This window comes from Lytechinus variegatus, chromosome 2, assembly GCF_018143015.1.
Source record: "Lytechinus variegatus isolate NC3 chromosome 2, Lvar_3.0, whole genome shotgun sequence".
NCBI lineage: Eukaryota > Metazoa > Echinodermata > Echinoidea > Temnopleuroida > Toxopneustidae > Lytechinus > Lytechinus variegatus.
Window position 1 is genome coordinate 70,038,784 of NC_054741.1, and position 26,206 is coordinate 70,064,989.

General features: G+C 37.7%; 1 protein-coding gene across 1 annotated transcript in view; it reads left to right on the plus strand.

Annotated features, from left to right (window-relative positions):
* Window positions 1-16,353: 16,353 nt before the first annotated feature.
* Window positions 16,354-26,206, plus strand: part of LOC121408846 (arylsulfatase A-like) — a 44,984-nt gene continuing 35,131 nt past the window's right edge. The window contains exon 1 of the mRNA XM_041600515.1: window positions 16,354-16,704. Coding sequence (XP_041456449.1) covers window positions 16,463-16,704 — 242 coding nt within the window. The 5' untranslated portion in view covers window positions 16,354-16,462. The remainder of the gene's footprint in view (window positions 16,705-26,206) is intronic.

The following is a 26,206-nucleotide window of genomic DNA, read 5'->3' on the forward strand; positions in this document are numbered from 1 at the left end:
TTGCCGTAACTTCTATAACGCAGGCCCAATTCTCTTTCAAAAACACATAATAATAGGTCATAAAATACGAAGCCCGCAATTGTACCCTCAAATTTGTCAAATAGTACAAAGATGACATAATGGTTTGTAATAGGGATTTAACTTTTATAGATTCTTTACAAAACACACACGAGATCTATTGTTAAATCCCAAAGAGCATACAGCACGGTCACCTCACATCGCATTTAATAATTTTGTTTGCTTGTTTTTTTGTGTGTATTTGTGTGTTTATTCTTTGCTTGCGTGTAATTTGTTTCACAGTACAGTGAATATCTTTTGGTGTATTATGTAATGTCACTTCATAATGAAAAAATAAGACTACTTTAAATCAACTTGGTTTTATGAACTGAGAGGGGTTCACAAAGTGAATAATGCTATAAATTTAGCAGTGGAAGTCTCCAACGCTTTTGAAAGTAAATCAACGAAAGTTTATATCCAGCAACATGATAGAAGAGAGTGGCTGAGTCTACATGATTGTTTTATAGATAATTGTAATATTCGTTTGTCTATGGAGGAATAGAAAGGTTTTTAATTTACCGAATTGCTTCACACTCAATCACAGTAATAAACATGCATCTTCGTGATCTTCATTACCGTACTTTTTGTCACTATCATTTCTATTTATTCATTTTGAATTCATTTATTTATATATTTATTTCATTTTATAAAGGGATGGGGGGTGATCTCTTGGAAATTTTGAATATTAAACAAAAGTGCATATTCAATAATGTTTGCTGCAGTATATAGCACATTCAGAACATAAATAAAAAACGCAAAATTTTACATAAAAATGAATGATATTTGCTGCACGTAATCCTACATTCCCTCACATCTTAGGTAGGTAAATAATAATATTTCTGCTCGACCGCTCTTCTCCCTCCCTCCCTCACTGGCTATCTGAACCACAACGTTAGACCAGAGTTTAAATTAAACTTCAGAATACAAGCCGATTAGTTTTCGTTTTCAAACATTAGATTGATGTAAGCAATTGGAGCATACACATCCTCAGAATATTTCTCTCACAATGTTGAAAATTCCTGTTTCTTATAGCGCACTGGTCATATTTTCCACACCACGTATCTGTAAATAAATCAATACTAAAACACTGATAAATACTATAATGCAAGATGCTATTCACCATGGACCTAGGTTCATGCTTTCACAAAAGCTCTTACATTTGTAAATTGTCAATAACTTGAAGATGATCGAGAAACAAAGAGTTCTCACGCCACCAAATTAAAAATATGCGGTGAATTTTCATCGCATTCATTATGCCGATGAGGGCGAATATGGGCATCAAAGAAAGTTGCTCTATTCAGAACGTAGTTTTGACAAATAAACCATAGTTTCTGGACACCCTGTTGAGGTGAAGGTTGTCATAATTATTTTGCGATCGATTCCATTCTAACAAGAAAATCGGAGTACATTAATCATCTGAAACTCTAATGACAGTTTTAGCTAGAGGATCAGATACTTAATAGATACTTAGATTCTGAATGTTTATTTTGTTGTAAATTAGAACTGAAAATTAATCAATTTAATGAAATGTTGGTCTGGATATGCGAGACTAGAAGCAACATTTCTGATTTTGCCCACGTCCATATTTCGTGCCATAAAAGGTAAACGGCACGCGACCCGTACGGCCGAAGGTCTCAGGTTTCACACACTATTTGCCCCAGGCACAGGTATCCCGCCAAGTCACGCGTGCTACATTGTATTCCCCTTTATTTCTGGAGCCCCCCCCCCCCGCACCCACTCCTTGTCCCAAATTCTGACTCATCCCACCCCCTATTTTCAAATCTAAGCTTATCTTTGGGGGAGCTATCAAAATTTGTCATAGTTCATATTCATAATACCTTCTCTGATTTGAAAATAATTATGGGTTGGTGATGAATGTTTTAAAGAGAATGTTTAATTTATCAAGATCAATGGATTTCATCTGAATGATTTTTTTTCTTCTGTTTTGTAATCCGGGAAAAATTCTTGGCCCTAAATAAAATCAAAAGATTCAGTAAGAGTTTGTTTACTTTTCATAAGACAATTTGCTTGGAACCACAAAATAAATATAGGGGTCTACGCTCATGAATTAAAACCCAAGATCAAAACTGGCTTTCAGAATATCATCACTACTTTTTCAAAGAGCAAAATATCAAATGTCAAATCATTCCCACTTCACTTAGATTGTCGGAAGCGAGTGATGTTGTCATGACAACTCAACACACCCTTATCTGCCTAAAATCACCTGACGCTCTTCTTCCGATAACGGACAGAATATATATCTTAAAGGTATGATGATATATGCTTTAAATTTTATTTCATGAGATTTTTTTTCATTTTGCATTTCAGAAAAGCTAAAGATACCTCTCCATATACGTGTACTTTTCATAGTGCTTTTCTTAGATTTCATTTCAAGATAACCACGACATATCAATATCGATAAACCAAGCAAGAGCGAATGAAACATATTATAATCACAATTCATACATAATTCATACATTAGTTATAAGATTGGTTTAAACACCCCTCTCCCACACTCCACACACATTCTTCCTCCTGAAATAAGATGAGTGAAGGGGGGGGTGACAAAACTCCCTGCGGGGTAACACATGACTTTGTATTTACAAATCCAAATTATTGGCAATTTCCCAAAACATGGTAGAGATATTGTTTGAATTCGATTATATATGAAGTCAAACAATGAGTTTCATTAATGCTCACATTTTTTTCTTAATTCAATGAAAAATCATTTCCTTATTCTATCCATTCAATTCAACTCTTTGTCAATTCAATTGTTTATATATATTAATAAAACAGACAAAATAATCATTTATCATTTTGATCTTTTTTGTTTTTGTTTCTGGTTTTAATTCTTCGTCAACGCTTTGCCCCCCCCCCCTTCGGTGACAACTATCAGCAATTACTGTTAATGTTTTGGCATTTAAATATTAGCTTAAATGATAAGCATAAATACAGTACAGGGACAAATTATGCTAGTACAGGGACATTTTGATACTATTTTGAAGGAGCAATTGAAACATTGATAAAGATATGAGACAGCATATGGTAATAAAGACTAGAGAACATGCTGCTTATACTTTTATTTCCATTCATTATTTTCTCTTTTTAACTTTCCTCCCATTCAAGACCTCCCCCCTCCCCCATTTGGTGGTTTTGAGTATCAATGGTTATGATGCAGCCCTGCATGGGATAGACTCCATCTTTAACAGGCAGCTTGCCTGGTGTTGGTGTCTGGTGTTTATTCATTCATAGCAGCACCCATGGTACACCATGTTTGGACTGGCATCGTCAGCCAGCATGGTGTTAGTCATGTTAGTGCCTGGTGTTTATTCATTCATAACAGCATACATGGTACACTCTGTTTGGACCGTAGACAGTTGACTGGTATTAGTGTCTGGTGTTTTTTTATTCAGGAAATCAATTATAGTACTCCTCTATTTGGACTCTCATCTTCAGTAGGCAGTTGCCAAGTGTAGAGGTTTGGTGTTAATTCATTCAGAACAACAGTCATAGTACACCTCTGTTTGCACTGTCGTAGAAAGTTATCATCTGGTGTTAGTGTCTGGTTTTCATTCATTCAGAACAACAGTCATGGTCATGGCAACTCTATTTGGGTTGTCATTTTCAGTAGAAAGCTTGGCTGGTTTAGAGGTTTGGTGTTTATTCATTCAGAATACCCCTCTGTTTAGACTGTCATCTTCGGTAGACAGTATCTGGTGTTTATTTCATGCAGTACATCAACCATGGTACACCTCTGTTTGGACTGTCATTTTTATTAGACAGCTTGCCTGGTGTTGGTGTAGTGTTTCTCCATTCAGAACATCAACCTTGGTGCACCTCTGTTTGGACTGTTATCTTCAGTAGACAGCTTGTCTGGAGTTGGTGTCTATAGTGATTATCCATTCAGAAGAACAACCATTGTACACCTCTGTCTGTTTGGACTGTCATCTTCAGTAGACAGCTTGCCTGGTGTTGGTGGCTGGTGTTTCTTCTTTCAGAACAGCAGTCCTTGTTCACCTCTGTCTGTACTGTCATCTTCAGTAGACAGAAAGCCTAGTGTTGGTGTCTGGTGTTTATTCATTCAGAACAGCAGTCATGGTACACCCTGGTTGGACTGTCGTCTTCATTCAGAACAGCATACAACTCTGTTTGAACCATAGACAGCTGACTGGTGTTAGTCTGGTGTTTATTTATTCAGAAATTCAGTACTCCTATATTTGGAATCTCATCTTCAGTAGGCAGTTGCCAAGAGGTTTGGTGTTTATTTATTCAGAACAATTAAAAGTTATTGTACATCTCTGTTTGAACTGTCGTCTTCAGTATGTTTTATTATCTGGTGTTAGTGTCTGGTTTTTATTCATTCAGAACAACAGTCATATAGAAACTCTCTATTTGGGTTTTAATCTTCAGTAGAAAGCTTGGCTGGTGTAGAGGATTGGTGTTAACAGAAGTAATGGTACACCTCATCTTCAGAAGACAATACATCTATTGTTGCGTGTCTGGTGTTTATTCATTCAGAACAGCAGTCATCGCACACCTCTGTTCGGACTGTAATCTTCAGTAGACAGCTTGCCTGGTGTTGGTGTCTATCCATCCAGAACATCAACCATGGTACACCTCTGTTTGGACTGTCATCTTCAGTAGACAGCTTGCCTGGTGTTTGGGTTTGGTGTTTATTCGTTCAGAACATCAGTCCTTGTCCACCTCTGTACTGTCATCTTCAGTAGACAGCTTGTCTGGTGTTGGTGTCTAGTGTTTATCCATTCGAAACATCAACCATGGTACACCTCTGTTTGGATTGTCATCTTCAGTAGAAAGTTTGGCTGGTGTTTAGGTTTGGTGTTCATTCATTCAGAACAGCAGTCCTGGTACACCTCTGTCTGTACTGTCATCTTGAGTAGACAGTACACCTTTAGTGTTGGTGTCTATAGTGTTTTTTTTATTCAGAACATCAACCATGGTACACCTCTGTGTAGACTGTTATCTTCAGTAGACAACTTGCATGGTGTTGGTGTCTGGTGTTTATTTATTCAGAAAATAAATGATAGTATATTTGGACTCTCACCTTGACTCGTGCGGCATTTGCAAAGTGTAGAGGTTTGGTGTTTATTTATTTAGAACAGCAGTCATTGTACACCTCTGTTTGGACTGTCGTCTTCAGTAGCAAGTTTTATTACCTGGTGTTAGTTTCGGGTTTTTATTCATTCAGAACAGCCGTTATGATCATGGCAACTCTCTATTTGGGGTTTCATCTTCAGTAGAAAGCTTGGCTGGTGTAGATGTTTGGTGTTTACTGCATTCACGGTACAACTCTGGACTGTCCTCTTCAGTAGACAGTACACCTAGTGTTGGTGTCTGGTGTTTATTCATTCAGAACAGCAGTCATCGTACACGTCTGTTTGGAATGTCATCTTCAGTGGACAGCTTGCCTAGTGTTGGTGTCTGGTGTTTATAACAGCAGTCATGGTACACCTCTGTTTGGACTGTAATCTTCAGTAGGCAGCTCGCATGGTGTTGGTGTCTAGTGTTTATCCATTCAGAACATCAACCATGGTACACCTCTGTTTGGACTGTCATCTTCAGTAGGCAGCTCGCATGGTGTTGGTGTCTAGTGTTTATCCATTCAGAACATCAACCATGGTACACCTCTGTTTAGACTGTCATCTTCAGTAGACAGCTTGGCTGGTGTTTGGTGTTTATTCATTCAGAACAGCAGTCCTTGTCCACCTCTGTTTGGACTGTCATTCCCTGTAGATATTGCTGCCTTTGTTTAGTGTCTGGTAGTTATTTCGTTTAGAACACCAATCATTGTAGATCTCTGTTTGGACTGTCATCTTCAGTAGACAGCTTGGCTGGTGTTTGGGTTTGGTGTTTATTTATTCAGAACAGCAGTCAGGATACACTTCTCTTTGAAATGCCATCTTCATTAGACAGCTTCCCCGGTGTTGATGTCTGGTGTTAATTTAGTAAGAACACACCTCTGTTTGGACTGCCATCTTCAGTAGACAGCTTGCCTGGTGTTTATTTATCTAGTACAGCCGTCATTATACACCTCTCTTTAAAATGTCATCTTCAGTAGACAGATTGCTCGGTGTTGGTGTCTGCTTTGGCAGATAAATCTGTCGGGAAAAATTATAATTTCTTATGTGTTCAGTTGCGCAATGAGCCAAACATTTTAAAACTGCTAAACATTTTGTATGGAGTAAACTTTCTTTTTAAAGAAGATAAATTTTGAGCAAGGGAAGCAAGCGAGCTCAAATTTTAGTCTTCTCATTATGAAAATATTATTTTTAAATAGACGTTTCCCTTTTCCCTTCCTTTCATTTCCGACTCTTCCAAACCCTTGGCTTGTGGTCGTAGATTCATTTGGGGGAGGGGGGGTCGGTCCGCGAGCCTCCAAGTTTATGCCACTGTTTATCATTGACACGTGTTTTATTGTTATTATCAGTTTTGTGAGATCATCGTCGTCGTCATCAATCATCATCATCAGTTTTCAAGTATAAATCATCATGTAAAACAAAATGTTCAATTAAATTAGGCATTATGCTTACCGTGCTCATCTATAGTGTTCTTCAAATTTGGTTTCTCTTCGCTGCAAATGACTTGGAAGGTCCTACTACGTCCAGGCAATCAGTTCATGATCAGGTGATGATATCGGATCATCGTATCTGCCCAAAGAGTTATAGTTCCGGCCCAGTTCAGATTCCGTTCCTTCATACTCTCATTCTTGGAAGCGTTAGGTTAGCAGAATCCTGATTCTGAGGACGAGATGACAGATTGTATGTAAATAAGGTATCACAGGGGATAGGAACCGGAGGAGGAGGGGGCTTCAGCCCCTCTCCCCCATTTTTTTCGAAATAGTGTACAAAAAAGTAAAAATTACCATCTGATTGTGATTTTTTGCATTATCAGCCCCCACTCCCACTTTTGGATTAGCCACCCCCCCCCCCTCCACTATTTTAAAACCGATCCGTGGCCCCTGTGTCATGCAACTATCTTTTGATGCAAAATTACTTTTATTTTACAGGAATTTTTACTAACTCCTTGTGTAGTACATTCATCTACATAATTTCGTTGACTTAATTCCACTTCTGGTTTAAAGCTGAACGTCTGTATTTTCTTTTGAGTAGATCAGAGTACCTCGGGTAATGAGGCATAAAGGAAATTTACATTGAATATTTGGGGGGAAAATTCCCTTATCAAAACAGCATCAAAGGATATCAATCACAATTATCAGACTGGAATTCATTCTAACCCAATATACGCATTACCCAGTATACCCTAAATGAAGATATAGTTTTTAAGAGTATAATTTTAAAGGTTATTAATGAATGGAGAAAATATTTTGAAGTTTTACGATTCAAACTATGAAAATAATGTAATCATGTCTTGTGGAAAAAAGAGCCCTTGAATGAACTGGGTTTGATCTTCAACTAACCTCTTTCGTCTGCGCGTTTTCTACAAGCATCAAGATCCTCCAGCATGTAGGAGACCAAAATATCGGCTTTGATTTCCTCGACGACCTCCGTCATGATGTCGATGAGCCATGATTCGATCTGGTCATCGTTGGTCATCGTGATGGTAGAAGAAGACCCATTCGGTTGTCGGAATCCTTTCTTTCCTCTCCTCTTTCTGTTCCTCCTTCCTCGCATCCTCCTTCCATTCGACTGTGACTATCAATGCAATCATGCAATCACAAAAATGCATTCAGAGTCAGATTTTCTCAGAATCACGGGTTTTGTTTACAATGAATATAAAATATTGAGGGCATCGTCAGAAAAATGTTTATTGTGTAGTTTGAACTCAATATTGTAATAGATAGATCGTAATATTATTTATCATAATTCCCCTCAGGAGACAGGACATTCCATCATAAGCAGAATTTATATATTGCTTATAATCAAGAAATCCAGTCTTTAGATGTTAAACGTGTAATCCAGTGAGTGTTTCATGACAGGAGTTTTCGGGTGTTTTATCCGACCAAGGGTTTTATTCGACAATTACCCTTAGAACTCCGCTTCTTAGCCAATAAGATTCTAGAAAATTGTCAGATCTGACGACTTATGAAACAAGAAATTGATTAAATACTTGTGTCACTTATGTCGAGATAACTTTTGGCGTTTTTGTATAAGTATAATATCAAACACGTCAAAGGCAAAACAAAATTACAAGCAAAACATTTTTGGCGGGAATTAATCAATGAAACACTTTTTTCGCCTACCATTTGCGAGGCATCCACGCCTTCCTCCTTCTCCTCATCATTTTCCATCTCCTCTTCCTCATCGTTCTCTCCTGGTTGCTGTTGATTCATCAGGTGTTGATCGATCGCCATGATGAATACCGTGTTCAAATCGTAAAGACGTCGCAGAACTACTCTTGCTGCATCCTATATACATATGAGAAGTCGATGAAAAAACACTAAACTATTATTGAAAAGTTTTAAACTTTGGCAATTCAATAAAGGGAATGATGTTTAGTAATTTAGAGCTCAGTGGAGGTATAATGCTCTAATCTTTTATAACTCTATTTTATTTTAGGACCCCATTCTATTCAAACGGCTACTACATTTTGAAACACAGGGGTCCGTTGCAAAATCACTTTGCCATAAAAACTCTGGTAAAATTTTTTTTTGCCAGAGTTTTTTAATGTGTAATTTTCAATGGCATAATTTTGTTTGCCGATTTTTTTTAATTATTTTCCGGAGGTTTTTTTAATGTATTTCTTTGGAATATTTTTTATCAAATAAAATTAAATGACTATAAAATATCTCCAAGAGAAACAACATCCGAATCAGAAGCTTAAATTAGACAAGTTACATGACTAAGATATTAATCTATTTTCATTGACATTTATTTACCCTCTGCGCACTTGTCAAAGATTTATCTGGGCAGCAGACCCCCTTCTCTCCGTCATCGTAAATCATGTCTCCCTCTTCACTGGTAATACTGATACAGACGTTCAAAGACGTCGGTGACGGTCCAGGACCAATGGGTGCTTTCTCCGAAGTGCTTGGTCCTACTGGGGTACTTGCAGGTGTCTTTGGTCTGGTATCCATATCCCAAGTCATCGGGGCTCCAGGTGGGCGTGGTCTGGTTAACCTGGTACCGTCCGCTTTGGCCCACTGCAGTGGAGCAGATTACATCAAAGTTCGTGAAAATCATCAAAAGGATTGAAACATTCGAAATACCATTGAAAAATTTTTTTTACATGGTTTTCATCAGTATTTCATAATATTCTTCTTCATCATTTTAAAGTTAGTTTACTTTATATGGTTTAATTTCAAGTAAAGCAAATAACCTTTCCTACGGATTTATCGATTGCTTTTCCCCCCTTGGGGCATTTTTCATTATTAGGTCATTGCCCTCAGATCATAATGAGGAATGAAAAATGAAATTAAAAATTAAGAAAAAAATATATCATAATTAAGCAAGCCGAGAATAACTCGTATATAGATAGAAATCGACAAACAATTTTACCTTCCTCAAGTAATACGAATCGTTTGTTTTCCCTGGACAGTAATCGTAACTGGGAGGAAGTGGCCCTGCTACTCCCGCCCACTGGTATATGAAAAAAAAAGATGAAAATAGATTTGGTATGTTAAATAGAGAGCTCTTGCACTCACAAATGAATCCTGTTAAATGAACAGTATAGTGGAATGAACCAATTTTTTATTGGGTTAATTTATAGTTCTACGCTCTCAAACAACTAATGAAAATTCACGATTAAAATAGCGAGCTGGTTGCAAAGGATCACAAGTTTACCATAAAAATGCTGGTAAAGGTGGTAAAATGAAGGTAAAGATAATCTCATAAACGAAAAGAAAGAAAAATGTAAGAGAAAAGAAATAAATAGAGAGGAATGGGGTGGTAGACAGAGAGGGAGTGAGGTCCAGTTTCCCTTTTCATTCATTTAGTTCTTGTTTCAGTTTATAAACATTTTTATCATGAAATCTTACAAACGGAAATACAGGCATGCGCATGGACCTAAATCCTTTGAAAATGTAAATACTTCAGGGAAATTTCACATTTCCCAGTTTATTAATCTCCATTTATATTTCTTTCAGAAAAAAAATTATATTTCGATCTAGTCCTACATGTATAGATGTAAATTATTGTTCAGTTAAGTTAATACATTTTGTCAGGCCTTCGTGAAATTTCTTGACACGATTAACCATAATCCACAATAATAAATTGATTATGATTTTAAAAATACCTTTTTACGATATTGTCCCTTGCCGCCCTTCTTCAAAGTTCGAAATCCCCTACCCTCCAAAGGATTTTTACAAGGTTTAACCTGTAGACAACCCATATTGAAAACGAAATCGTCATCAAATTAGCTAAAATAATCGACAAAGAATCTTACGCAACTAATATCTGTGAACAAATATTTTGATTGTCAGTATAGTGGCCAAGCAACCAATGTGCGCGAAATATAATGACGTAACAATAACTGAGTCATGAACTGAATACGCGAAATCGCCCCCGCTCTCTCTCTCTCTCTCTCGGCTGCGCCCCCGCCTTGGCCCAAATTCATTTTTTTTATAGCTCACATTTTTTTTAAAGATTTGGGACTAGATACAGATTCCATAATTATAATGAATGTGCTAGTGGGCTATATATAGTATTCGTTCAGATATCTCTGTGCATAAAAATATTTTCATGCATAGGCGGATCCAGGTGGGGGCCCGAGCCCCCCCCCCCCCCTATTGGTGGGGCAAAAAAAAGAAAAAGTGGGAAAGAAAGAAAAAAAGTAGGAATGAGAGGAGAGAAAAAAAAAGAAGAGGAAAAATAAGAGGAAGAAAACGAGTGAATAAAATAAAGTGAGGAAAGACTTGGAAAACTAGTAAAAAAAATTAATGACGCTATATAAAAATTTCGCTCGCGCTTCGCGCTTTGCACTCATATCGCATATTCGATTAGAAACATATCTTGCTCATTGTGGTGCTTAAAATATCCAGTTTTTAAGTCAATATACAACACGTATTTCAACTCGGACATCGAGCTTTAATTATTTTGTTTGATTTACACATTTATTTTTTAAAAGTGCCCTGTTGAAATTCCAAGTTATGGTACGAGTATCAAAATTTTCAGCTCGCGCTACGCGCTCGCATTATTTGATTTGTCAAGTACCTATTCTCTTATTCCATAAAGTTCTCCAAATATCCCTTTTCAGATCAGGGGCCCGTAACGATTGATTCCATTGACTACAATGTACAATCAATCGTAAAAATCAAGCGTACGATTAATCGCTAACTTTTGTGTTACGGGACCCTGATTGTCAAAACGTATCAGCTGGTGCTGCGCACTCGCCTTTTGATTTGTTACTTACACCTCAATACTAATTCTATAACAAACTGCTTAAAATCCCCTTTTCATGACAGTTTATCAAAACTTTCGGTTCGCAATTTGCGCTCGCATTCAGCGGCGTACCCAGGATTTTCCAAAAGGGGGGGGGCAAATTTTTATTTGAGGGTATTTCGTCCGCCAAAGAAATTTGACCAAACTAAAGGTCTTCAACCGCAAATAAAGGACGTATCAGAAAAAATTGACAAGCAAAAAAAAAGTCTTCAACTTCAAGGGGGGGGGGCACACGTCTGTTTTCATTGCATTTTTTACATTTCATATTATTAATTTTGTTTCTCAAAAGGCGGGGGGGGGGGGCACTGATCAGTTGTGACTCGTCAGGGGGGGATAGGGGTACGTCCCCTGCATGAGTTGTGACTCGTCGGGGGGCAGTCTAGCTCAGTCTGTCCCCCTTTAGGTATGCTATAGTGCTCGCATTAATGGTTAAAAATAAATTAAACCATGCGTTCTATTCATAATTAATATCAACAAATTTCTCACCCTCTTATATCACTATCAGATTCATCAATAAGATGAGAACATTTTCATGAATTCCTCATATAATTAAATTGTCCCTTTTTCAGAATGGAATATCAACAAGTTTCATCTCGCGCTTATAAAGAGGAATAGGAAGATAGTCATCATTTTCATTATTATGATGATAAAATGTTCTAAGATTTTCCCGATCCTGGACGAATAATAATTAAAAAAGTCAGCTCGCGCTTCGCACTTGCATCATTTATTCAGTGCGATCCAAATCCACTTCACAATTTTCCTACAAAGCGCTTGAAATAGTGCTTAAATTGACCTGAAATACCAAAAGATTTAGCTCGCGCTCGCACAACTGAAATAGGGCATTTTAGATTAATAATAATAATACATATAATTTATATAGCGTCTTTTCCATTTTGATTAAATGCTCAAGGCGCTTAAGAGAGTAAGACATAAAAGTAAAGAGAACTAAGAGAAGTACAAAAAGAGGGTAAATTTAAAAATGAGGAAAAATTACTGTCTTCAAACCAAGTACCTGCTGGTGAACAAAAGCGATTTTAGGTTGCCCTTAAAGGATGTTGCAGAGTTTGAGTTCTTCAGCTCCTGTGGTAGTGAATTCCACAGGGCTGGTCCGGCATGAGCAAAGGCTCGATCGCCCCAGGATTTTTTAGATAGTGGGATATGCAAGAGACTAGATTGGGATGATCGCAGTGTGCGTGCAGGTTGATAGCGGTGTATAAGAGATTTGTTGTAATCGGGTGCGGATCCATTGATGATATGATGGACCAAAAGTAGAATTTTGAAAACTATGCGATCCTTTATGGGCAACCAATGGAGGTCTTTAAGAACAGGAGTGATGTGATCGCGTTTATTTGACAGAGAAACAATGCGAGCTGCTGAATTCTGAAGTTTTTGAAGTCGGGTAATTTTGGAGTTAGGTATATTAAAGAGAAGACTATTACCGAAATCGAGACGTGAGGAAATGAGTGAGTGCACAAGTTTCTCTGTTGCAGAACGAGTTAAATATTTTCGAATGAAACCAATGTTGCGCAATTGATAGCGGACAGATTTACAAATAGTTGTGACCTGATTTGACATTGACATTTGGGAATCAAAAATGACACCAAGATTGCGGCATGAATCAGAGAGAGGAACAGGATTACCGGCAATGAAGATGGAGTCTATGTTAAGTTTACTTAATTGAGATTTGGAGCCAAAAAGCATGAACTCACATTTACTGTGGTTTAGTTGCAGTGAGTTTGATTTCATCCAGGTGTCAATGGCAGAAATGCAATTTTCCAAAATGCGCAAAGCTTGGGAAGCTTGAGTTTGGTCCGGAGGAAAAGAGACAAAAACCTGTATATCATCGGCATATATATGGTAATGAACAGGGTGATTTTGAAAAATATGCCGAAGACCGAGTAGGTAAATTGAAAATAAGGTCGGTCCGCCTACAGAGCCCTGCGGTACTCCACAACCTAATGACTGTGAGGAGGATGTGAAACCGTCAAGAACGACAGACTGTGAATGGTATGATAGGTAAGATCTAAACCATTCAAGAGCCTGGTCATGGATACCTAAGCTTGCAAGAGTATTCAGAAGTATCTTGTGATCTACAGTATCGAAGGCCGAAGACAGATCTAATAGGACCATTGCTGTAGTAGATCCAGAGTCCATTTTCTGCAATATGAAACTAGAAACGTTTATGAGTAGAGTCTCAACACTGTGGTGGGGTCGGTAAGCCGACTGAAAAGGGTCAAGTAAATTGTGTTCTAACAAATAATCGTTCAGTCTAGTGAACACAACTCTCTCAAGGATCTTAAACAGAAAGGGAAGATTGCAAACTGGACGATAATTCGTCAGGGTTTCCCGATCCAAGGAGGGTTTTTTCAACAGAGGACGAATAAGAGCAGATTTTAAAACAGAGGGCACAGTAGCTTGATCTATACTGAGGTTAACAATTTGACAAATAATTGGGGCAAAAGTGGAAGCGCAGTCCTTAACTAGAATTGTAGGAACAGGATCTAACTGGCAAGATTTGGGAGGCAGTTTACGTATAAGTGAAAGAATTTCGTCTGCGCTGGTATGTTGAAAAGACCCGAGCTGGGAAGAGGTGACTGGCTCTAATTCAGGCGGCACATTATGAAGTAGACTATTTCGGATTTTATTAACCTTAGAGTGGAAAAACTTGATAAATGTTTCAGCCATCGAACTACCATCGGTGTAAGTCGGTAGAGGAGCAGACTGTTTCCGGTTCAGAAGTCGATTTGCAACGTTGAACAGTTTCTTGTGATCATTCCCACAGTTCTCGATGAGTCTGGTGTGATATGAGCGCTTGGCTTGTGTGTAAAACAAGGTAGTTCACACGGTCACGCTGAGCACAGCATGACTGACGGTCTGCTTGGAGCTTGCCGTTGTTGCGCCATCTCCTTTCAAGTCTCCGCCGCATCTTCTTTGCATCTGAGATATCAGAGTTATACCAGGGACTCTCCTTATGTGATTTGACTTTGCGAGTCCTGGCTGGGGCATGAGTGTCAAGTAATCTGCAGAGTACTGAATTGTAACGGGTGACAGCGTCATCAACGCCTTCTGTACATGAAGCCATAATGTTACTACTTGAGATATCGTTGGCGAATGAAGTTCTATCAATGCCCTTGATATTGCGAGAAGAAAAAGTTACATCTTTCCGTTTCGGCATGTCGAAGCGTAACTTGTAGGTTACAGCGGAGTGGTCGGAAATTCCTGTGAAGACTCCTGGGTGGGAAAACAACAGCCTGTCAGAGTTCCGAACCAGAATAACGTCGAGAATATGACCATGATCATGTGTGGGTGTAGTCACCAGCTGGGAGAATCCATGGCCATCTATGAGATCGTTGAATTTCTGGGTGTGCGGGGATGAAGAGACATCTAAATGTATATTAAGATCTCCAGTAATAATCAATGGAGACAATTTATACAATTTCTCATCCAATAAATCCGAAAAATCATTAAGAAAGAAAGAAAATGATTGAAATCCTGGTGGTCTATACATTACTAAAATCTCAAAACTAGTAGTGCCATTAGATACCATAACTGACATAGATTCAAAAGATGTACAGACATTAGATGAATTAATGGCAACTGAGAGATTATCTCTGAATAAGAGCCCAACACCTCCTCCACGCCCGGAGACTCTTGGGTGATGCAGAAAAGCAAAACCAGGGGGAGTGAGATCTGCAATGATGGCATCATCTAACTGAGTCAGCCATGTCTCTGTAATAGCAACTATATCAAAATAATAATTGTTACATATTTATGTTGTTCTATATAAGAATACATGTGAGGAGTGACTGTTTGGACTACTTTTTCAAAGAAACAAATATCAACATTTAGCAGGCGATCGCGGAAATGGGTGAATTTTTTTTCGCCCCCCACCCATTGGCAAAAGCATCCGCCCCTGCCATGCAATTTCCTAATGTAAGAGTGACAGGGAAACTCCGGGGGGGGGGGGGGGGTGCTTAGATTTGGTTTGGACGGGGATGTGCGGCTGAAGGTTCAAAACCCATACCCCCTATTTACGGGTAATTTTAGCTAAAAAGGTGCCCATTATTAGGGATTTATTAAAATTTGACAAGCAAAATTTAAAAAAAATTGTATTTGCACCTGAGACATTGGAGGAGAATATATGGACCCATGTTTAAGGCCAGTATCTAAAATTTGGGGCCATTTTATTGATCTTCCATAAGACCATAACCCATGTTTAGGGATTTCTTCCAAAAAAGCGATACCGTGATGCGGCACATCCCCGCACACCTTATTTCATGAGTACCCCCCCCCCCCGGGCGGTTGAAACTCTTGTGGTTCACTACAACAAACAGTGGCAATAACAGATGGACAACTTTTTTGGGGGTTGGAATGCGGAGATCAATAATCACAATAGATTGCTGATGTTCTAAAATACTTCTTAGCCTAAATTACACTGTTGGTGTTTTCTCTTATCTTTTCTTTTTATGCTTTTATATCTCCTTTCTTTTCTTTTTTTACATTCTTAATTGAAAAAAGAGAGAACATAATTTCATATGATAAATAAAAAAAAACGTGGGAGATGATCATCAGCTTATTACTGTTTCACCAAAACAATGCAAAACCTTGGAAAGCCTTAACATTGTTATTCCTTTTCCGATTTTTATGATTTTTTCGTTATGTTTTTTATATTATGTTTGCCTAATTTATTGTTATCTGCATATCACATAATTTTCAACCTGGTGTACCCCATATAATTAGTCATAACTCGACGGAATATTGATGTGGTAATTTCACGCCTTTAGAACAGCGCCATCAAAAGACCAGCGTTGAATCAACTTTTGAGAATTCCCCTCGGCCGAGCCCTAGCCTACCTAGCCTCGGCCCACGGCCACGTCCCCGGCATGCGCACCTGCACCATACTCGTACGACCGATACCGCGGTACGGTAAAATAACTTGATATCAGATCAGTAGTTATTCACCGCCCGATCGATCGGGAGCAAACGCCAACTCCAAGGCGGGGTATCAACAAGTAACTCTTGTGCTTCAAATCTTTAATGTAGAAGGGATGGATCCTAGACGTCTACTTAGCAGCACTCTGCTGTTGTTGATGGTGATCTTTTTTGTCGATGCGAGAAAGAAAAATCGTCGTCCAAATGTGATCATTTTGTTTGCAGACGACTTGGGATATGGAGACCTTCAGGTGTACGGACACCCAACGTCGTCTACGCCCAACCTCAACCGACTGGCTCGCGACGGGAAGGTGTTCACTCAGTTCTACGCCGCGGCGGCTATATGCAGCCCATCCAGGTAGGAATGAAACCAGCCAGGGCCGGTTAGGGCGGGAACAGATCAAAAGTTTGTCAGTGTCTCATATCGTCTAGACTAGAACTTTTTACTTTTAATGTTAGGTTTAAAATGTTAGATTTTGTTGGGTGGATTTTATTCATGTTGATATTGAATTGTTCCTCTTTCTCAAACAAATTTGTTTCTATGTGCTTAAATTGTCAAATTGTCATGATACTAGTCAGTGTATGATTCTTTTGATGTGTTAAATGCTACATATAAAAATACAAGATTTGGTTTCCTGTCAAAGATCCAATCACTGTCACAAAGTCAATGATAATTAAGCTGGATAGAAGTTTTAATGCATTATTTTTTTTAATTTCATGTGGCTTCATTTTTTTTTCAAACAAACTACATGAAAGTTAGAATTTTTCAAAGATCCAAGTTCAATTCTAAGACTATCAAGTCTCTTCTTTCTTGTGATAACATACAATGTAGATCTATCACAGTGATAATCTATTCTTATTGCCGTCTAAGAAAATAAGTCATGATATTTAGATATTGAGTGTAGGCCTATTGTTGGGTTTTTACAGACTTCATGTATCAGTTATCTCGGAAATGGTTTAGTCTTGAATGCAGTCATTTCTACTGATACCAGTGATCTCTGACCTTAACAGAGGAAGAATACAAAAGAAAATGTTATCAAAAGAAAGAAGAGACCTGAGAGTCTTAGAATTGAACTTGGACCTTTGAAAAATTCTAAGTTTCATGTAGTTTGATTAAATGTGTATGCCATAATGCCTAATTGTGTAGATATTTGGAAAAGTACATTATTTTCATTGTCCAAATTGATTCGCTTCAACAGTTTGACCTATGACTATACGTTGTATTTAGATTGCTTTTAGGTCTTAGGAGGCCTGAAGTATACACTGAACATTTACCAGGAAAGCTGGGGAGTGTTTCATGAAAGTTGTCAGCTCTGACAAGTTAGTTTTCTCCGACAGTTACCATAGTAACAGTCAGAGGCAAGTGCCTAACAGCCAATCAAAACCCAGGATTTCACTGAAATTGTCAGCACCGACAATCGGACAATTTAGTCAGTGCTGACAACTTTCATGAAACACCCCCAGGTGTAGTGTGCTATGGGGGACATCGATAAGCCAAGTTAAAAATCTAAATAGTTATGAATTTAATATATATATAATTTCCCATCACTCCCAAATACAGGGTCATCCTAATTTATCCTACCCCCCTTCAAGAAAAGACAATAGGCCATATTGTTTCCCACAGTCACAGTGTAAACATGTTTCTCCAGGAAAAATCTCTGACTGTTTAAGGTGAAGGAGATTTTTGCGGCCATATGAGGCCATCTCGATTGGGTCTTTGGACAATAGAAGTGGGTAGGAAGTGGTCAGAGGAAGAAGAAAGCTGGACCAAACAATGGAAACAGACACTATTGTGTTCAGGGGCTGATGCCTTAAATCCTTTTCACACTCTGTCTCTGAGTGGGGATTCTGAGTATACTCGGTCACAGGGAGGGCACAATAACACGTTTGACTTTGAAAGGGGAGAGAAGAAGTAGCTTGTTTAGATCTCACTGCCTTGGGATGCTGGTGAATGATTCTGTTGAAATTGTTGATTGCATTCATCCATACTCAAGTGTCATCAGAATAACATGAGTCCTAGTGCAGCAGTTTTGATGGTGTAACATTCACACACCCCTGATAATATAGTCCTACACTTGTAGGCCCTATACCGTACCGTTTTTTTTTTTGCCGGTCATGTGAAATTGTAAAACAAAATCTTTTTTTTTTTGCAGCTCTATGAATATCCTTCCATTATAGAAGGAACATATACTGAAAAAGAAGTATAATGAAGATTTTTTAAATAACATTTGTGAGTTGTGACGTATAAAAAGAAATGGTACATTTAACCTTTACACTGGTTGTGCAGGATTTGCAACATGACTGTTTTCAGTGGTAAGATCTATATTGTGATAGTATGTCCTTGTTTTTCTTTTCTCAGCATCTTTCCATTTTTAAGATTTTGATATAAATTTTATGAAGGCATTCAGTGGTTAGTCTACAAGCACCGATTAAAATAAAACAAGATATAAATACATTTGTTTAGGGTGGACACAAGCAGCCACAGTACATGAGCAAATCTAAATCTCCTACTTAGCTTCAGATTCTTCCTAGGGTTTGTGCCTGCTGAGTGTAGACAAGTCGGTGGTTACCAAAGTTGGAGTTGGGCCAGGTATATTTGTAGATACAGTGTGCCACCTTTATATAAAAAAAATGCTCTTAACACAGAAAGCTTCTGGTCTTCTGTGCATTTTGCATTATAGTTTATGATCGATAGAGAAATAAAAAAGTTAGCTCCATGATCAATCGCTATAAAGCATCATGTTACATGGCCCAGTTGTGTGATGCGAGAGTTGAGAAAAGGAGTGAAAATTTGAGCAAGAAAGATACCAGTATGGATTTGACGTAGAGTGATATTTTATTTTCAAACATAGATGGTTGCATTCAATGTGTGGTCATTATCCTTTTCTTGTCTAATCAATTTTGCCAAATTGTTTTTCAAGTGCTTTTAGTCCATATAATAATTTTACAGGATGTTTGACTTGATGTCACTGTCAGTCAAAACTGTGAACATCTACAACTCTCGTGGCAAGGAGATAGGCCTACATGTACCAACCAGCATTTCTTGCTTTTCGAACCAACTTTGCATTCGCCCACCTTTCACTCATACTCCTTCCATAGATCTTGTATATGGGGTAAGGAATTAACTTTTGTGCAACATTTGTCCCAAATCTCTTCTTCTACAATACTATTCAAGTCATCAAAGTTCCATGTTTTTTGTTGCAAATGCACTTCAGAATTGGCCGTATCCCAGAGCGATGCAGGCCCCATGAATAGGTGAGTGACTGTGTTGGAAATCTTTATTTATCCTTCGGGTTTGTACAGGAACCGTACACTGAACAGCGCCCGAGAACATTCATTGTCCTGCATGAAATCCTATATGACTTTTCTTGGGCTCAACCAACTTACAATTTAATAGCTCCCAAAGGGTTACTACCCTCCTTCTGCTAACCCCACCCTCACCCTATTCACACCAGCGAAATTCATCTCAATCCTTTAGAAGTCTCATTTGTATGCAGTTATTCATGCATCACAGTTGCCACATAAGAACAGCAAATGGATGAAATAATGTAATGTCTCTGTTGAGAGCCAGAGGACTATTAATTTGTTTACTTGTATTTTGCATTATCATTAGATAATACTTCATTAAGATTTGCGATTTTAGAACTTGTGATCTTCAGATGAGCTTCATTTCTTTACATTAAGTTTTTGTAGGCCAAGTCCATACATAAATACAAATTATTTTTTTATAATGTTTAGTGAATATTTCATTATAACTCGGGGATAAGAAAGTTGTAGGCCTATGTGATGCATTTTCCAATTTTTTATTGATTCTTGAATACAGAATCAGTGAGTATTGGGTAGCAAAATTATGGAACCCACAAATAGTATGTCTGTTTGACTTGCACAATTTTCATTGTTTGAGATTGCTTGGTTTTAATAAAATCTTTACTTGGACTTAAGTGCATTTTTCTCCGAGAGTGATCACCACTCACCAATATGCCTGTATTAAACGTCAACGTATATATGTACTACATGTGGTACTGATCTATGTCCATGAATGTTGTTAAGTAACTTTAGCTATCTTATATTACCCAGATTCTTTTCCTCATAATACAGCAATCAATACTGAACACTGCACAATACAGCATGATATAACAAAACATTGTGTAGTGGAATTACATTTTGGGTATCTATTTATTATGTTATAATACCTGACCAGGGTCTTTTGGATGATCATAAGCTGGCTTTCGATTGGCTCAAGGTGACACAAGCACCTTGCCAAAACTACATTAATATATTAAATTAAATGTAAAGCTACTCCTCTGATTATTAGCCTATGAATTGTAGAGGCATGTACACTGTAATTGGATACAATTTGGCTCTGTAGAAACTGTTGACTGCTCTATCATTTATTCAGAATTGAACTTCATATTTAGAAGTATTTAAGTTATTCAAACATAGAGGTACAGGTATTCCAAATTGATGTTATGGAAGTACACATAGTGTGGAAAATGTGGATCATTATTACATAGAAAGGTATGAAATCAAATCAACATTTTGCATTTAAGAGTATTCAAATTGATATTAAAATGTTTTTAAAAAAATTGATGGGATCAGATCCCAACAAGAGTAGCCTTTGGCAAGACAGTAATCTATATTTTCCACTCTCCATTCGAGTGCTGAATTGGTGCCTGGTTTGCGGAGAATGCATACATAGTCAAATGTAGTTTGGATTTTGAGTGACATGGTGCCTTTCTGAAATAATACTTGGAAAGAAATAAAACATAGGCATCTAGTCTATGATCTACTTAAATGTGTGTACTACTGTGTAGACAAGCAAAATTTTAGTACAGGGGATGCTATCAAAGCAAATGTTTTTTTTTAATAAGTACCCCTCTTGACTGAACTTTTTGGGCAGAAATTTTCATTCAAACATTTTTTTCTGGTGTGAAAGTGGCTATGTTTCTCTTACTCTCTTTGTCGTTTTCCTCCCACATTTTCCCCCCTACCAATGGCACTGATGATTGTGTTGGTTCACACCTCCTATGCAAATACAGTACTCAATTGAAGGAGGGGAAGGTGAGATCAGAAGAAATGAAGCATTTTGTGAAGTATTTGCTCAGAAATTTGTATCTGGGCAAGAAGGTTGCTCTCCTTATGACCAGAGCTGTGGGATATTTACAAACAATAATGGAACGAATATTTTCTGAAATTGTCATGAAACTAATGCAACGTTCAACAACAAGAATTGTTCTTTGGACATTTGAGTGACAGGCCCAAAGGACGTTTTTCAAAGAGTTTAAAGATGGAAATTTTAATGATTTATGCCTACAATGTATATTTTGCAAAGCTATTTTTTTTAAGCTGGACAAAAAGGTTACTTTGGTTTACAACTCCGAGCGACTCTCAGTATGCCTACATTATGTGATTCCTTGTTGAAAATTTTGTTTCAAAATTTATTTATGTTAAAAGTCTTCCCAATGGGGGAAAATCCTAAGTCAGGTAATAGCGAACTCTCTCATACCCAAATCCCCATCATATGTCTCCACAAAGATGATGTGAAGTAGATATTCAGGTATTCAAAATTTATTGTCATGCTGAAATGAAATAAATTAAAGGGTGATTTTGAAAGAGAGGTCAATGGTCATTCGTGGGGTCAAACGTATTTAGGGTATTTTCTTTTCCAAAGCTTTTTTTTTAAGACTACCCAAACATGTTTAGGGTATGTTTTTCCCCAAAACTTTTTCCCTGTGGTCATATTCTGGCGACAACTTGTTTAAGGGCCAAAATGTGTAAATAAAGCCTGCGAAAAACTTGTTTAGGGGTTTATTTTTCACACAGAGAAAGAACTCGTTTGAGGAAATAATTTGGTCACGCATGTGTACAGAATGCATTTGACTGCACCCCCCCCCCCCTCAAGACCTCAACACCTCTGTTATCTTGATATGCAAAATGGAGCGAGTCCACAATGTTCTTTGTTTCTTCCTTTAATCTCTAACAACCTTCCAAATACATTTCATAATCATGGGTGTTAAGGCTTGAATTTGTGTAACTGTCTTGGTTCGGCTACTTTGGGTACAGGGGAAATGATGGCAGATTTCCACAACAATGGAATTGTGCGTGAATCTAATGACCACAACTGAAAATGCCACAGAGCTGTTGACTACATGACTATAGGTGGTTTCAAACCCCCTCGATCACAAGAATCCCCTTTAGATTACGAGACGAGAACTTTTTTAGGCTGAAAAATACCCATTAATTATTCCTGCATTCACACCGCCCCGAAACATACCCTTCACGGGATAAGTTCCTGAAGTTACGAGCATGCGCAGTATGGTCTGATAAGCAGGCAAGGTTCTCGTAATTTCGCCAAGTACCTACTATTTAGCGGGTATTGTCTTTCGGGGAAATTACATGTAGTTTGCTTTCACATTACCAAAATACCTGGTATTTTCTGATCAGGTAAATTTCCCTATCAGAGAATACCTGGAACTGACGAACTTCGAGGCGGTCTGAAACCACCTATTAACACTCTTCCACCTAACCCGTCTGGGTCCCCGTTCCCTGTTGCTTTATACTACTTTTTATAAGCACCTTCCTAAAAAACCCTTCAGTAATAACATTCCTATCTTGCTCTGTTACACGGCTTAATAACACCCTCTGAATGTTTTTTAACTCTACCCTGTTCCTATTGAAATTAACTAAACACATGAGAAAAAGGCAGTCAGGTTTCCAACAAAAACTTTAGGGTTATCAATGGAAGTAATTTTATTTTTCACATATCCAATTATTCTTCTGAGACTTTCCCAGGCTTTTTTTTTTAATTACCAGTTTTCAAGTTATTTTTCATTTCAGATCCAAATTCTTTCTTCCTACGAACAACTCACCTCTTGAATTCTTTCAAAATTTCTTTCACTATCTTTATTATCAATATTACTTAATGCGTTTTCATTTTCCATTAATAATATTCTGTGGGTTGTGTCCGTCCATGGTCATATCTTCGCAGAATTTAATGTAATCGCTAATTATAGTTACTGTTTCATTCAGAGATGATTCATCAACTAGTTTGTCCCAGTCTGTACATTCCAGGCAACTGCAAGGCCATCATATTGTTCTTATTCCACTCCTTAACATTCCTCAACACAGATTTAAACCTTTTTAGTTTCTGCCTGTACTTGGGAATTTATGATCCGAGCTGCCAATTGCGGCTTTTGAAATTACTTTATACATTGCAATGTTACCATAACACTTAATATCTAAAATACGGTCTCCTCTAGTTGGCGTATTCACATATTGAACATATTGCGGTAGGAACCTTTCTAATTCACAATTGTTCATATCCCCTAAACTAGCTGAACCGTCTCTGGAGAATTTGTCTCCAGTTGTTGCACCACATCTAGGATTTTCCTTTCTGCTTCTGCGACATCAAATCTAGGGTGGACATATACAATAGTAAAGAATATTTGTGTAAACTCCCTCAGTGAATAAAAAGTAGGAGAGAAACGTGGTGGAAGGTAAATTTGCCCCCAAATTATAAAAAAATAGTCCTCATCAGTTTCAAAAGAAATCTCAAGAATACGGCTCAATAAGATTTTTTTTTTTAAATGAAGAGAATTTAGAGAAATAAGAAATTAACAAAGCTATCAAATTTGGAGAATGCTCAGGTATTGTTGATAGCACATGACCTTTGACATTGTGTCACCTTGAGGGTCAAGAGCAATCCAAACCCCATTGGGTAAATAAAGACCAAAGATGACAAGTTCAGACTGTCAAGGTAGGGAGGGACAAGGTCCATTCAAGTAGCCTCGCTACTTTCTATGAAGGAAATGGGCCTACACTTAAGGTGTATTCAGACCGACTTGATGTCCAGAATACCTGTTAAATTACAAGAACTTGTTGAATATACCTACATGTAGTAATTATTTTGTGCAATCACACCAACCCAAAGCAGACCTTTTCCGGAAAGTCTTTATGTAGGTAGTATGATGTGACTATTAACAGGAGAGGCGCATGATTCAAAATCACTGCCCAAAGACAAATTCTCATAATTTGCTCTCACCATGGACCTACTAGCAGTAGGTCCATGCTCTCACAATGTAAGAATTACTGTGACCCTGGACAAATCCGTGTGAAAGTTTTTCTTATTCATGATTTTGGCAAGTACCTACTATGTAGCTGGTATTTTCTTTTGGGAATATTGCACGTAATTTGCTTTAATATATTGTTGAAAATATCTGGTATTTTCTGACACAGGTAGATAGGTCCATGGGTAGATCAGCCTAAATTTCTTGATACAAGCAATGCCCGGTATTCTTAAATTCGAGTCTGTCTGAATGCGTTTAATATCATGACTGAACTGTCAGAAGGCTGAGAAGCTGAGGCCTGTCTAGAACCACATCATATATTCACACATCAAATTTAATAGATACCGTGTTTACACATCGACTCGGCTCGCGTGTTGAATCCGCGAGCCGGGTTGAAGACTGCGAAGAAGGGATCAGAGATCGCGTTCATACGTACATATGAAAAGGCGAGTTCAACACGGCTCGCGGATCTCGAACGGAAGAATTATGACGTCGCAAATTAAAGGCGGGAAATTCACCGCCGGAATCGAATCTTGTCCGTGCGAACAACAACAATCCCAAAAGTGAAAGCGCGCAGGGACCTAGGTCAAGAGAGTTCGACACGGCTTTCTGTTTACACACGAAAAAATTGCCGAGTCTGACTCGGGTCGCGGGTTGAAACCTTCGATTTTGTAGGATCGATAAAGCCGTGTTCGACACGGCTCGCGGATCACTCTGATCGCGTTTACACAGCATAAAATTGCCGTGTTGAGCACGGCTCTCGTGTTTCATTTCATTTCATTTCATTTATTTCCACAAAATTAAAATATGTACAAAGCAATATACAAATACATTTTAAAATAGTGGTGGACCAAATGAAAGCTCATCAGGCTTGTTTGGATGGCCCAATATAACATGCATAAGTACACATAGTACGTAATACATAATACATAAAACATAATACATACATAATCATAAAAATACATCCATATAGCATAAGACAGGACAGGAAAGAAGGAGGAAAGAAACAGAGAGGGAGAGGCTATGATTATTTGTCAAGAGAAAGGGGTTGCTCAGTGTAAAGTAAGTGTCGTTTGTAATTAAAGTTGAAAAGTTTACATGTCTTTGCTGTCTGAAGTTTAACAGGTAGACTGTTCCACAGTATAGGGCCCTGATAAAAAATGGTTGATTTGGCTAGCTCAGTTGGACACAGAGGAGGATGAAATTTGCATCTATTTCGTGTATTATGAGAATGAATGGATCGATTCAATATAAAATAATTTAAAAGGGATGGTGGCATACTACCATGATAACAGTTATTCATGAAAGAACCAGTTTGTAAAGAAATAATACTATGGATTGAAAGAATATTCATTTTGGAAAATAGAGGGGAAGAAGGATGTAAATGATGAGAATGAGTTATAACTCTTAGTGCCCTTTTCTGTAGACGAAATATACGATTGAGATTATATTTTGATGAGAAGCCCCACACTGTGGAACAATAACTTAAATGAGAAGATATTAAAGAATGATACAATAATTTGAGAATATTTCTGGGTAAAAATGACAATTTTCTAAGAATTCCGATATTTCTAGATATGGTACCACATAGATGACTTATATGATTATTCCAAGACAACTTATCATCAATAATAACACCTAAGAACTTAGTACTTGACACTCTATCAATAATACGATGATTATAATGAATATTTGGGATGTTATTACTAATTTTACGTGTACCAAATATTACATAGTTAGTTTTATCTACATTTAAAATCAGTTTATTGGCACACATCCATTGATGTAATTTTA